We start from the raw sequence: 15,001 nt of genomic DNA on the forward strand, positions 1-15,001 counted from the left end.
TAAAAGCAAAAATAAACAAATGGGACCTAATTAAACTTAAAAGCTTTTGTACTACAAAGGAAACTATAAGTAAGGTGAAAAGACAGCCCTCAGATTGGGAGAAAATAATAGCAAACGAAGCAACAGACAAAGGATTAATCTCAAAAATATACAAGCAACTCCTGAAGCTCAATTTCAGAAAAATAAATGACCCAATCAAAAAATGGGCCAAAGAACTAAACAGACATTTCTCCAAAGAAGACATACAGATGGCTAACAAACACATGAAAAGATGCTCAAAATCACTCATTATCAGAGAAATGCAAATCAAAACCACAATGAGGTACCATTACACGCCAGTCAGGATGGCTGCTATCCAAAAGTCTACAAGCAATAAATGCTGGAGAGGCTGTGGAGAAAAGGGAACCCTCTTACACTGTTGGTGGGAATGCAAACTAGTACAGCCACTATGGAAAACAGTGTGGAGATTCCTTCAAAAACTGGAAATAGAACTGCCATATGACCCAGGAATCCCACTTCTGGGCATACACACTGAGGAAACCAGATCTGAAAGAGACACGTGCACCGCAATGTTCATCGCAGCACTGTTTATAATAGCCAGGACATGGAAGCAACCTAGATGCCCATCAGCAGACGAATGGATAAGGAAGTGGTGGTACATATACACCATGGAATATTACTCAGCTATTAAAAAGAATTTATTTGAATCAGTTCTAATGAGATGGATGAAACTGGAGCACATCAAACAGAGTGAAGTAAGCCAGAAAGATAAAGACCAATACAGTATACTAACACACATATATATATGAAATTTAAAAGGATGGTAATGATAACCCTATATGCAAAACAGAAAGAGAGACACAGATGTACAGAACAGACTTTTGGACTCTGTGGGGAAGGCGAGTGTGGGATGTTCTGAAAGAATAGTATTGAAGCAAGTATACTATCAAAGGTGAAACAGATCAGCAGCCCAGGTTGGATGCATGAGACAAGTGCTCAGGGCTGGTGCACTGGGAAGACCCAGAGGGATGGGATGGGGAGGAAGGTGGGAGGGGGGATCGAGATGGGGAACACATGTAAATCCATGTCTGATTCATGTCATTGTATGGCAAAAGCCACTACAATATTGTAAAGTAATTAGCCTCCAACTAATAAAAATAAATGAAAAAAAGAAAAAGAAAGGAAAAAAAAAAAAGAAAGAAAGAAACAGTGAGCTGCAGGCCAGCTCTGCAAAGGGCCTATAAAAAAAAAAAAAAATGAAAGAAAGAAAGAAAAGAAAAAGACAAAAAAAAAAGAAAATCCAAACTTTTGACTTAACCTCCATATTTTGCCACTAACATTGCCTAAGGGAATTCAGGGCTCCCTTTCTACCTGTATTCCTCCCTCATGTCCACCCTAAATCAGTATGGTAGCTAGCAGGTGATAGAAAATATAGCCCTAAGCCAAAAGTACTAATGAATAGTTTATTTGGTACACAGTTCCCAAGGCACTGCTGTATAGTCATATATAAATCTAGTCTTTAAACTGAGGTCTTCCACTACTGTATCAATAATAATTTGTGACAAGTGTAAATTCGACTTTCCACTTCCCCTGCTAAGGCCTGCCTACTAAGAAGCTGATTAAAAAAATAAAGAAAAGTTCATGTAATCCTGATTCTAGTACAGGAAAGAAAATCTTCCAAATAAGAATTAATTACAACAGAAGAGCTAGAACAAAGAGAAAACAACATTAAATATACCTCTTTTTGAGACTGATCAGAGTCACTTTGAGAAAGACTTTGTTGCAGGCTCTTGTGTCTGCGAATGAGGATTTCCTTTACTTGTTCTGTTGTTCCTCTTTCTCCTGGAAGGGCATACTTGTTATATGTTGGAGCCTGGTCAAAATACACAACACAGAAGTTTCATAATTGAAGCACCACGAATATGAACATTAATGAATAAACTCAATATATATATTAATAAAATTAACATAATTGTTATTGTGTAAAATATATTAGAATTTATCAAAGAAGTTCAAGAATATATGAAATTTATTTTTATCTTTTTTTATAATCCTGCATTAAGCTAAAAATTTGAGGCATATTTATCATCCAAACATATTCAAAATTTCTGCAGCTAAAGAGACTGTAAAAATGTAACAGAACAAAATATTACATTTAACCTCATTTAGATTATATTTAAATTGTTCATCAACTTCTTGATGAAGGTGAAAGATGAGAGTGAAAAAGCTAGCTTAAAACTCAACATTCAAAAAACTAAGATCATGACATCCATTCCCATCACTTCACAGCAAATAGTTGGAGAAACAATAGAAACAGTGAAAGATTTTATTTTCTTTGGCTCCAAAATCACTGCAGATGACAACTGCAGCCATGAGATTAAAAAAAAAAAAAAAAAAAAGCACTTGCTCCTTGGAAGAAAGCTGTAATAAACCTAGACAGTGTATTAGAAAGCAGAGACATCACTTTGCCAACAAAAGTTTATATAGTCAAAGCTATAGTTTTTCCAGTAGTCAGGTATGGATGTGAGAGTTGGACCATAAAGATGCATAAGGACTGATGAATTGATACTTTCAAGCTGTGGTGCTGGAGAAGACACTTGAATGTCCCTTGGACAGGCAAGAAGATCAAAATAGTCAATCCTAAAGGAAATCAGTCCTGAATATTCATTGGAAAGACTGATGCTGAAGCTGAAACTCCAATACTTTGGCCCCTTGATGTGAGGAGCCAACTCATTGGAAAAGACCCTGATTCTGGGATAGACAGGTTTGTAGGAAAAGGGGTTGATAGAGGATGAGATGGTTGGATGGCATCGCTGACTCAATGGACATGACTTTGAGCCAACTCTGGGAAATAGAGGACAGGGAAGCCTGGTGTGCTGCAGTCCATGGCATCACAGAGTTGGACACAACTGAGTAACTGAACAACAGCAACAACAAACAATGTTTATTTTATAATCATATCACATTTTAGAGATTTTGATGATACTTTTGAAACTGAGTATATATCCCAATTTTGGTGACAGAATTAGATCACCATTAGAAAAAAAAAAAAAATATATATATATATATATATATATATATATATTACTTTTTCAAAAGGAAAAAAATGAATACAAACTACCTCTAATTAAAAATCCATTGCCTTTAGATGGAAGGAAAAAACAGTGTAGGAGGAAATAGCAATGAAGTCTAGACTTATCTGAATGTATCCTGCACTATACATGGAACAGTTGAACTAAAAAATATTTTACGTAATTTTTTTAAAAAATAAAAAGGAAAAAAAAATTGAAAACAAAACTGAGTTCCAGCCAAGACAGAGTAACAGAGATCATATTTATCCTGTCTCCTGAAGTAAAGCAATAGATAAAACTATAGCAGAAACAGAAGCAGAAGAGATTAAGAGATGGCAGGAATACACAAAACTATACAAACAAGGGGTCGATGACCCAGATAACCACTATGGTGTGGTCATTCACCTAGCACCAAACATCCTGGATTGTGAAGTCAAGTGGCCTGAGGAAGTAATACTATAAACAATGCTAATGGAGGTGATGGAATTCCAGCTAAAATATTTCAAATCCTGAAAGACAACGCTGTGAAAGTGCTGCACTCAATATGCCAGAACATTTGGAAAACTCATCAGTGGCCACAGGACCAGAAAAGGTCAGTTTTCATTCCAATCCCGAAGAAGGGTAAGGTCAAATAATGTTTAGGCTACCATACAACTGCACTTGTTTCACATAGTGGTAAGTTTATGCTCAAAATCCTTCAAGCTAGGCTTCAGAAGTATGTGAACCAAGAACCAATATGTACAAATTGGCTTTAGAAAAGGCAGAGGAACCAGAGATCAAATTGCCAACATCCATTGGATCATAGAGAAAGCAAGGGATTCCAGAACAGTATCTACTTCTGTTTTATGGACTATGCTAAAGCCTTTGACTCTGTGAATTGGAAAAAAAAAAAAAAAAACTGTGGAAAATTTGTAAAGAGAAGGGAATACCAGACCACTTTACCTATTTCCTGAGAAACCTGTATGAAGTTCAAGAAGCAAAAATGAGAATCAGACATGGAAAAACAGACTGGTTCCAAATTGTGAAAGGAGTATGACAACACTGTATATTGCCACCCTGCTTATTTAACCTCTGTGCAGAGTACAGAAGGACAGGGTTTCCATGGCGGTTCAATGGGTAACGAATCCACCTGAGATGCAGGACACCCTGGTTTGATCCCTGGTTCAGGAAGATCCCCTGGAGAAGAAAATGGCAACCCACTCCAGTATTCTTGCCTGGAGAATCTCATGGACAGAGTACCCTAGCAGGCTATAGTCCATGGGGTCACAAAGAGTTAGACACTGCTGTTGCTGCTGCTAAGTTGCTTCAGTCATGTCTGACTCTATGCGACCCCATAGACGGCAGCCCACCAGGCTCCGCCATCCCTGGGGAGGTAGACACTACTGAGTGGCTAAAACTTTCACTTTCATGCAGATTATGTCATGTGAAATGCTGGGCTGAATGAATCACAATTTGGAATCAAGATAAGTGGGAGAAACATCAACAACCTCAGATACACAGATGACACCACCCTTATGGCAAAAAATGAAGAGGAAACTAAAGAGCCTCTTAATGAGGGTGAAAGAGAAGAGTGAAAAACCTGGCTTAAAACTCAACATTCAAAAAACTAAGATCACACCATCTGGTCCCATCACTTCCTGAAAAATAAAAGGAGAAAAAGTGGAAGCAGTGACAGATTTTATTTTCTTTGGCTCTAAAATCACTGCAAATGGTGACTGCAGCCATGAAATTAAAAGAAGTAAAGCTATGACAAACTAGACAGCATATTAAAAACAGAGATATCATTTTCCCGACAAAGGTTCCTATAGTTAAAGCTATGTTTTTTTTGTTTGTTTGTTTGTTTTTTGTTTTTTTACTAGAAAAAGTATTTTATTTTTCAAATACATAATTGATTCTTTACCCTCTTTTATCTTTTTATTAAGACTAAATACATATAAATAATTTCATCTTTTCTCAAATTAATGACAATGGTGTAATTGTGATTATCTTTTAGCAACCAAACTCTATTTCCAGAGGTTTGAACTTGATATGAGAAAAACACTGCATCAAGTCCATTGTACCTGATTTGGTGCTGAGGTTGAACTGGTGAAATGGTTTGCTCCAGGATCCAGAGGCTATTGTAAGCTTGAAAGCAAAGTGAAACGCTTAGGTTGACCTTGGCTGCTTAAGGATCCTCTGGATGGGGGTGAGGGGTGCCTGGTTCTGTTTTGCACAGGACGGCTCGTCCTCAGGCCAAGCTGGAATCTCTGGGAACAGTGTGTGTGTGTGTGTGTGTGTGTTGCTCAATCGTGCCTGACTCTTCACAATCTCATGGACTGTAGCCCGCCAGGTTCCTCTGTCCATGGGATTCTCTGGGCAAGATTACTGGAGTGGGTTGCCATTTCCTTCTCCAAAAGCTATGGTTTTTAAGCTGTCATGTACAGATGCGAGATTTAGGGTGACTAAATAATAATGAAGGGTGATTGTTGAAGAATAGATGCTTTTGAATTATGGTGCTGGAGAAAACTCTTGAGAGTCCCTTGAACTGCAAGATCAAACCAGTCAATCCTAAAGGAAACCAACCCTGAATATTCATTGGAAGGACTGATGCTGAAGTTGAAGCTCCAAATCTTTGACTACCTGACTGGAAGAGCTGACTCAATGGAAAAGACCCTGGTGCTGAGAAACATTGAAGGTAAAAGGAGAAGGGGGTGGCAGAGGGTGAGATGGTTCGATAGCACCATTGACTCAATGGACATGAGTTTGACAAACTCTTAAAGACAGTGAAGTACTGAGAAGTCTGGTGTGCTGCAGTTCAGGGGTTTCCAAAGAGTTGGTCATGACTTAGAGATTGAAAATCAACAAATAGGAAAAAAAAAAAGATGAGCAAAACACTAAATCAAGCTATGGAAGAGAGCGAAGCCAGAAAAATGGGCAACTAAGGAGATAATGCTTGAAATTGCCTCAGCTAATTGCCTTGGGAGAGCTCTCATGCCCTGATGCAGGGAGAGGAAGCCTGCAATAAGGTGGGTCATTTCACAATGATAAAACATTCCATCCTGGAGTGATGCCAGCAAATATGGCAGAAAAGGACATCCCTAGTCCTTGACCTCTACAGAAACAGTAATTGTTAGTTATCCACAGAGGAGAATACCTTTGAGAGAATTCCAAATTCCAGGGGAGAGGTTACAGCACTATAATAGAACACCAAAAAATGAGAAAAATGCATCCAAAGAGAGTAAGGAAAAAAGGTTTACTTTTTTAGGTGTTTTACTTTTTTTCATATTGCTGTTCCCCAAAATCAGCATAGCACATTTCTAAGGATATATAATGTTTGTAATTTTTCCAGTGAGGGAAAGAGAAACTGAAGTGGACTTTGAACTTTGCTAACTTTGAGAGAAATGCCTCAGAGGCCCATTTCTGTTCATGCAGAACACTGGAGGAATTAGTACAGGTAGACTACTTACAGACACCTAGAAAAAAAGTAAAAGGTGCAGGGGAATCTCAGCAGGAAACATACACAGATCTGAAAAGTCATTCTGCAGTCTCTGACAGCTGTATGGCAAGATGACAGCCCCTAACAGCAACCTCATCTAACCACAGAACAGTGCCACCTGTACCTACCCAAAAGAGGAGGTTTCCAGTAGCTTAGCCCAACCCTAGAGTACCACCTGCAGCCTTATCCAACAGAGGTCCCTATAGGCTGACCCATGAAACTGCAGTCAATCCAGTCTGCTACACCCAAATTTGGAACTAAGCCAACCACCCCTGACTGACCATGGAGCCCTAAATGTGGCATCAGCAAAGCCCAGAGCCTGCCAGTTGACCCAATGCAACTCTAGAGCCCAACTAGCCCCTCTTGGGTACAGAGCCAAACCAGCAGGCTCTGCCTATCCACAATGCCTACCCATTCCTTGAAGTCCTGCCTTCAGCCCCTGACTGATGGTAGAATCCTGCCAACAACTCTGACATACCACTGTTTGGAGTCAACATCTGAGCATAGATTCTAGCAACAGGCCCATCAGATCCACAGAAACTGACAGCAATTCTCTGCTACTAGCAGACCCTGGAATAAGTCACTGCCTGTTTATGGTCATAGTCAGTTTACATTCCCAGAATACAAGTCTCTGCTGATTAATGACTGTCTTGTTCTCCTGAAGTCAGCCTGTAAGGCTAGAAGAGGTGATCATATCTTCAAATGTGCAAAAGGAAACTCAAGGATCACAAAGAATCAGGGAAGCATGATATTATCAAAGGAAGCTAATAAGTCTCCAACAAATAATCCTACAGAAATTGAGGTCAAAGAACTACCTGACAAATAATTCAAAATAATAATCTTTAAAAAGTTCAGTGAACTAAAAGAACACAGGAAAAACAATGCATGAACAGTTCAAAATTAAATTTTATGTAAAGAAAAGAAACCATGGCTGGGGGGAGGTGGATACAGAAATCCAAGAGCTGAATAATTACTGAATAGAAAATTTCAGTACCATGGTTCATATATAAATTTCATTCAAGCAAAAAAACAATTCTTGAACTTGAAGCCAATTCATTTCAGATTACATAATCAGAGGAACAAGAGGAAAAAGAATGAAGAAAGCCTATGAGGCTTTCAGAAACCATCAAGTAAATCAATATATGCACAATAGGAGTACCAGAAGTAAATAAGAAAGAGTATAAAAGCTTATTAAAATAAGCTATTGTAAGATAAAATTATGACTGAAATATATAAATATTGAGAGAAAAATGGACATCATATTCAGATTAACCCCCAAATATGTTAAACCTGAAGAGGTCTATATAAGATACATTATTACTAAATTGTCAAAAGTCAGAGACAAAGAGAATTTTTAAAGTAACATGAGAAAGTAACATGAGAAAAATGACTCACAAATTTAGGAAAGCCACTAATAGAATATATACATTTTTCTCTGCAAAAATCTTGCAGACCAGGAGAAAGTGGAATAATCAATCAAAGTATTGAAAGAAAAATAACCACAAAATAAGTATACTGTAAATGACAAAACTGTTCTTCAAAAATAGGAGAGATAAATATCTTTCTAAAATAAACACAAATTGGAGTTTGTCACCATCAGACCTGCTCTACAAGAAGTGCAAAAGGGAGTTATTCCAATGGAAATGAATAGTTCTTCAAATTGAAATGAGTACTTCAAAATGAAATGAACATCTGTGGTCAAATATTGACTCCTAGTAGTGTCCCATGGTATGTCAGAGTTGATGGCAGGATTCTGCTGTCAGTCAGGGAGTGAAGGCAGGACTTCAGCACTGAGTGAGTTAGCTGGATGAGTTGCCTGATCAGGTGTGGACACTGGCAGAATTTTTCATATTTCAGCAAAATGAAAGGATATTAAGGTATAAATATACCATTGCAACAAAAAAGAATAAAATAATACCTAGGAATAAACCCACCTAAGGAGACAAAAGAGTTGCATACAGAAAACTATAAGATACTGATCAAAGAAATCAAAGACAACATAAACAGATGGAGGGATATTCCATGCTCCTGGGTTGGAAGGATCCATGTGAAATGTGGATGACTGTGAAATGACTGTATTATGTGAAATGACTGAGAAATGGATGTGAAAATGACTATATTACCAAATACAATCTACAGATTCAATGCAAACCCTATCAAATTACCAATGGCATTTTTCACAGAACTAGAACAACAACAACAAAAAATTCACAGTTTGAATGGAAACACAAAAGACCCCGAATACCTTGAGAAAGAAGAATGGAGCTGGAGGAATCAACTTAGTTGATTCCAGACTATACTACAAAGCAACAGTCATCAAGACAGTATGGTACTGGCACAAAAACATAAGTATAGACCCATGGAACAAGGTAGAAAACCCAGAGATAAACCCACACACCTATGGGAACTTTATCTTTGACAAAGGATGCAAGAATATACAAAGATAATGTGCCCATAGGTGTCTGGTTTGTCTCTGGGTTTTCCATCTTGTTACATTGGTCTATAGTTCTGTATTTGTGCCAGTGTCTTGATGACTGTACCACTGTAGTGTTGTCTGAAATCAGGTAAGTTATGGCAAACCACTGCAGTATTCTTGCCTAGAGAATTCCATGGATAGAGGAACCTGGTGGACTACAGTTCATGGGATCACAAAGAGTCAGACACAAATGAGCAACTAACACTTCTTTACTTTCAATAAGTGGTGCTGGGAGAACTGGATAACTATGTGTAAAAGAATGAAATTAGAACACTTTCTTACACCATACTTAAGGATAAACTCAAAGTGAATTAAATACCTAAATATAAGACCAGAAATGATAAAACTCTTAAAAGAAAATATAGGCAGAATACTGTATGACATAAATCATAGCAAGATCTTTTATGACCCACCTCCTATAGAAATGGAAATAATAACAAAAATAAACAAGTGGGGCCTAATTAAATTTAAAAGCTTTTGCACAGTAAAGGAAACTATAAACAAGGTGAAATGACAACCCTCAGAATGGGAGAAAATAATAGCAAATGAAACAACTGATGAAAGATTAGTTTACAAAATATACGAGCAGCTCATACAACTGAATACCAGAAAAACAAACAACTCAATTAAAAAGTGGGCAAAAGTCCTAAACAGATTTCTCTAAAGAAGACATACAGATGGCTAACAAACACATGAAGAGATGCTCAGTATCACTCATTATTAGAGAAGTACAAATCAAAATTACAATGAAGTATCACTTCACACTGGTCTGAATGGCCATCCTCAAAAAAATCCACAAACAACAAGTGCTGGAGTCGGTGTGGAGAAAAGGAACCCTCTTGCACTGCTGATGGGACTGTAAGTTGATCCAGCCACTATGGAAGCAGTATGGAGTTTCCTTAAAAAAAAACTGACAATTAAATAGAAAATGTTATAGGACTTTCCTATGAGTAACAAGTTTGAGTGACTTAAACACTGATTTGTCATTTTATTTACCCTACTAATATTTCTGTGACATATATGGGGAGAAAGTTCATTTGGAATTATAAAAATAAGTGTATATAGATTTATTCCATTTGTTTGATGAATAAAGTAATATGTACTGAATAATAATCTTACCACTCTCCTGATCCTATAAAGGTTTGTAGCCAGTAGGTCTTGAATATTATCCATAGTGTCTTGATCCTGATGTGCTGGGAATGGGACGGACTTGGCTGTTCCATGATGGCGGCTGAAAAAAAAGGTACCTGGATTCATTATAGGCATTCACCACATAAATATACTATTTTCATAAATGCATTCATCAAAGCTAAAATATCAATATATGTATTACAAAGATTGTTTGAAAGACTAATGAGGCTGAGATGGAGAGGGAGACTCAATGAAAAAAAGAAAAATGAACCTTAAGGGTAGCTAATTCAGACATTCAGGGACTTTATACTTCTAAGTCAGTTTATCTTAATATCAGGCTAAAAATATTTCAAAGGACAGTTCTGTTTGTGAGTACTAAATTTTTTATAATCTGTACCCGTGTTCACTCTATACACAACCAAACAAGTTTGTATAAATCATTGACAATGTTTCTTCAAAATGGCTTTAATAAAGATACAGATTGAATATCTGCTGAACTTTAAGTTAAAGTACTTATTCACTCATTATTCAAGGAAAACTGCAGATCTATTTAATTGTGATAACTGAGGCTAGCTATCAGAATTATGCTGTTTCATAGTAGCATTTCAAATGGCTTTTGAGGTTTTTCTTTTATTTCCATTTTAAGTAGTTCAGTAGCAATATATATATTTACAGCTCTTACAACAATCACCACCATTTATCAGTAGAACTTTTTCATCTTTCCCAGCTGACAGTCTGTACCCACTAAACAATAACTCCTGATTCTCACCTTTCTCTAGCTCTGGAACCCACCATTATACTTTCTGTTTATGAATTTGCCTATTTCAGGTACCCATGATGGTGTAGAGGGACATGCACTCATCTTCTCCTGTGAGAACTCCAGAATCGCTGCTGAACAATTATGGACAGGAGATTGTTGGACCACACCAAAAAAAGGTACCTCATGTCCAAGAGCAAAGGAGAAGCCCTAACAAGACTGTAGAAGGGGCAGAATTGCATTTAGAATAGAACCCCATATTTGCCAGAAACACTTGGAGGGCACAAACAAAACCTTGTGCACACCAGGAACTAGAGAGCCCACAGAGACTGAGCCAGACCTGCCTTTGAGTGTTTCAGTGTCTCCTGCAGGGGCACGGGTCAGCAGTGGCCTGTCACAGGGACAGGGTCTCTGGCTGCATCAGGCCTGGGAGGCATGGCATATAGCATAAGTCCTCTGGACGAGGTCGCCATTAGCCTCACCATACAGCCATTGAGCAGATGGTCCACAAACTTGAAACAATTATACCAAAGAAGTTCTCTCACTGTTATAAAAGTACCAGGACCCATGACAGATTTCCCAACCTGGGGATCTGACAAAGGGGCGAGAAGCCCCAGGGAATTTGTCTTTGGAGGCCAGTAGAATTTGATTACAGAACTTCTACAGGACTGGGAAAACAGACTCTTGGAGGACACAAACAAAACCTTGCTTACACCAGGGCCCAGGAGAAAGGAGCAGTGACCTCAGAGACTGAGCATGGCTTGCCTGTGAGTGTGCAGGAGTCTCCAGCAGTGGCATGGGTCAACAGAGGCCTGCTGTGGGGTCAGGGGCACTGAATACAACAGTGCTGGCATAAGTTCTTTGAAGGAGGTCACTATTACCCCTACCATAGTTTGGCCTCAGGCCAAAGAATAAGAGGGAACACAGACCTGTCCATCAACAGAAAATTGGATTAAAGATTTACTGAGCATGGCCTCGCCCATCAGAACAAGACCCAGATTTCCCCACATCAGTCCATCCCATCAGAAAGCTTCTACAAGCCTCTTATCTTTATCCATCAGAGGGCAGATAGAATGAAAATCACAATCACAGAAAAATAACCAAACTGATCATATGGATCACAGCCTTGTCTAACTCAATGAAATATGAGCCATGTCGTGTAGAGCCACCCAAGACGGACAGGTCATGGTGGATAATTCTGACAAAATGTGGTCCACTGGAGAAGGTAATGGCAAACCACTTCAATATTCTTGCCTTGGGAACCCCATGAACAGTATGAAAAGCCAAAAAGATATGGCACTAGTGGGTAGGTGGCCGATTTACTACTGGAAAGCTACGGTTTTTCAAGTAGGCATGTATGGAAATGAGAGCAGGACTATAAAGAAAGCTAAACAATGAAAAATTGATGCTTTTGAACTGTGGTGTTGGAGAAGATTCTTGAGAGTCCCTTGGACTACAAGGAGATCAAACCAATCAATCTTAAAAGAAATCAATCCTGAATACTCATTGGAAGGACTGATGCTGAAGCTGAAACTTCAGTACTTTGGCCACCTGATGTGAAGAACTGACTCATTGGAAAAGACCCTGATGCTGGGAAAGATTGAAGGTGGGGTGAAGGGGACAACAGAGGATGAAATGGTTGGATGGTATCACCGACTCAATGGACATGAGTTTGAGCAAGCTCTGGGAGTTGGTAATCGACAAGAAAGCCTGGCATGTTGCCGTCCTTGGGGTTGCAAAGAGTCAGACACGACTGAGTGACTGAACTGAACTGAAGAGTGGAGAAATAACTCCAGAAAGAATGAAAAGATGGAGCCAAAACAAAAGCCATCCCAGTTGTGGAGGTGACTGGTGATGGAAGTAAAGTTCTATGTTTAAAGAACAATATTGCATAGGAACCTGGAATGTTAGCTCATGAATAAAGATAAATTGGAAGTGGTCAAACAAGAGATGGCAAGAGTGAACATTGATATTTTAGGAATCAATGAACTAAAATGATCCAGAATGGGCAAATTTAATTCAGATGACCATTATACCTACTACTGTGGGCAAGAATCCCTTAGAGTAAATGGAGTAGCCTTCATAGTCAACAAAAGATTCTGAGATGCAGTACTTGGGTGCAATCTCAAGTCAAAGTATGGCAAAACCAATACCATGTTGTAAAGTTTAAAAAAAAAAAGAAGAAGAAGAAGAAGGACAGAATGATCTCTGTTAATTTCCAGGCAAACCATTCAATATCACCATAACTCAAGACTATGCCCCAACCACTAATGCCAATAAAACTGAACAGTCCTATGATGACCTACAAGACCTTCTAGAATTAACATCAAAAAAAAAAAAAAAAAGTGTCCTTTTCATCATAGTGGACTGGAATGCAAAAGTAGGATGTCAAGAGATACCTGGAGTAACAGGAAAGTTTGGCCTGGAATACAAAGTGAAGCAGGTCAAAGGCTAACAGGGTTTTGCCAAGAGAACACACTGGTCATAGCAAATACTCTCTTCCAACAACACACGAGAAGACCTAGACATCACCAGATGGCTAATACCGAATTCTTATTGATTATATTCTAACCTCAGATATGCAGATGACACCAACCTTATGGCAGAAATGAAGAGATATTAAGAACAGATGGCAAGAATACACAGAAAAAAATGATACAAAAAAGTTCTTAAAGACATAGATAACCACAATGGTGCAATCACTCACCTAGAGCCAGGCATCCTGGAGTGTGAAGTCAAGTGGGCCTCAGGAAGCATCACTATGAACAAAACTAGTGGAGGTGATGGAATTCCAGTTGAGCTATTTCAAATACTAAAAGATGATGCCGTTAAACTGCTGCACTCAATATGCCAGCACATTTGGAAAACACAGCAGTGGCCACAGGACTGGAAATGTCAGTTTTCATTCCAATCCCAAAGAAAGGCAATGGCAAAGATTGTTCAAGGTACCACACAATTGTGCTCATCTCACAAGTTAGCAAAACAATACTCAAAATTCTCCAAGCTAGTCTTCAACAGTACATGAATCAAAAACTTCCAGATGTTCAAGCTGGATTTAGGAAAGGCAGAGGAATCAGAGATCAAAGTGCCAACATCCAATGAATCATAGAAAAAGCAAGAGAAATCCAGAAAAACATATATTTCTGCTTTATTGACTATACCAAATCCTTTCATTGTATGGATCAACACAAACTGTGGGAAATTCTTAAAGAGATGGGAATAGTAGACCACTTTCCTCATGGGAAATCTATATGGAGGTCAAGGATCAATGGTTAGAACCGGACATGGGACACCAGACTGGTTCCAAATTGGTAAAGGAGTACACCAAGGTGTCTATTGCCACCTTGCTTATTTAACTTACATGAAGAATATATCATGTGAAATGCCAGGCTTGGATGAAGCACAAGCTGGAATCAAGATCACTGGGAGTAATATAAATAGCCTCAGATATGCAGATGACACCATTCTTAAGCCAGAAAGTGAAGAGGAACTTAAGAGACTCTTGATGAAGGTGAAAGAGGAGAGTTAAAATGCTGGTGTAAAACTCAACATTCAAAAAACTAAAATCATGGCAATTAGTCCCATCACTTCCTGGCAAATAGATGGGCAAACAATGGAAACAGTGACAGACTTTATTTTCTTGGGCTCCATAATTACTGCACATTGTGACTGCAGTCATGAAATTAAAAGAAGATTGTTCCTTGGAAGAAAATCTATGACAAACTTAGTGTATTAAATGTCAGAGATGTTACTTTGCTGACAGAGGTTTGTCTAGTCAAAGCTGTTGTTTTTCCAGTAGTCATGTATGGATGTGAGAGTTGGACCATATAGAAAGCTGAGCACTGAAGAATTGATGCTTTTGAACTGTGGTGTTGGAGAAGACTCTTGAGAGTCCCTTGGACTGCAAGGAGATCAAACCTGCCAATCTTAAAGGAAATCAGTCCTGAATATTCATTGGAAGGACTCATGCTGAAGCTAAAGCTCCAATACTTTGGCCACCTGATGGGAAGAACTGACTCATTGGAAAAGACTCGGAAGCAGGGAAAGACTGAGGGCAGGAGGAGAAGGGGTTGACAGAGGATGAGATGGTT

The 15,001-nt window shown here is 38.5% G+C and overlaps 1 protein-coding gene across 1 annotated transcript in view; it reads right to left on the reverse strand.

Moving 5' to 3' along the window:
* The window catches only part of LOC122690430 (sodium/hydrogen exchanger 2-like), an 84,608-nt gene that overhangs the window by 18,839 nt on the left and 50,768 nt on the right, over positions 1–15,001 (reverse strand). Inside the window, exons 7-8 of the mRNA XM_043897413.1 lie at positions 10,142–10,253; positions 1,739–1,873 (exon numbers count right to left, since the gene is read on the reverse strand). Coding sequence (XP_043753348.1) covers positions 1,739–1,873; positions 10,142–10,253 — 247 coding nt within the window. The remainder of the gene's footprint in view (positions 1–1,738; positions 1,874–10,141; positions 10,254–15,001) is intronic.

Source organism: Cervus elaphus, chromosome X (assembly GCF_910594005.1).
Source record: "Cervus elaphus chromosome X, mCerEla1.1, whole genome shotgun sequence".
In the NCBI taxonomy this organism is placed as follows: domain Eukaryota; kingdom Metazoa; phylum Chordata; class Mammalia; order Artiodactyla; family Cervidae; genus Cervus; species Cervus elaphus.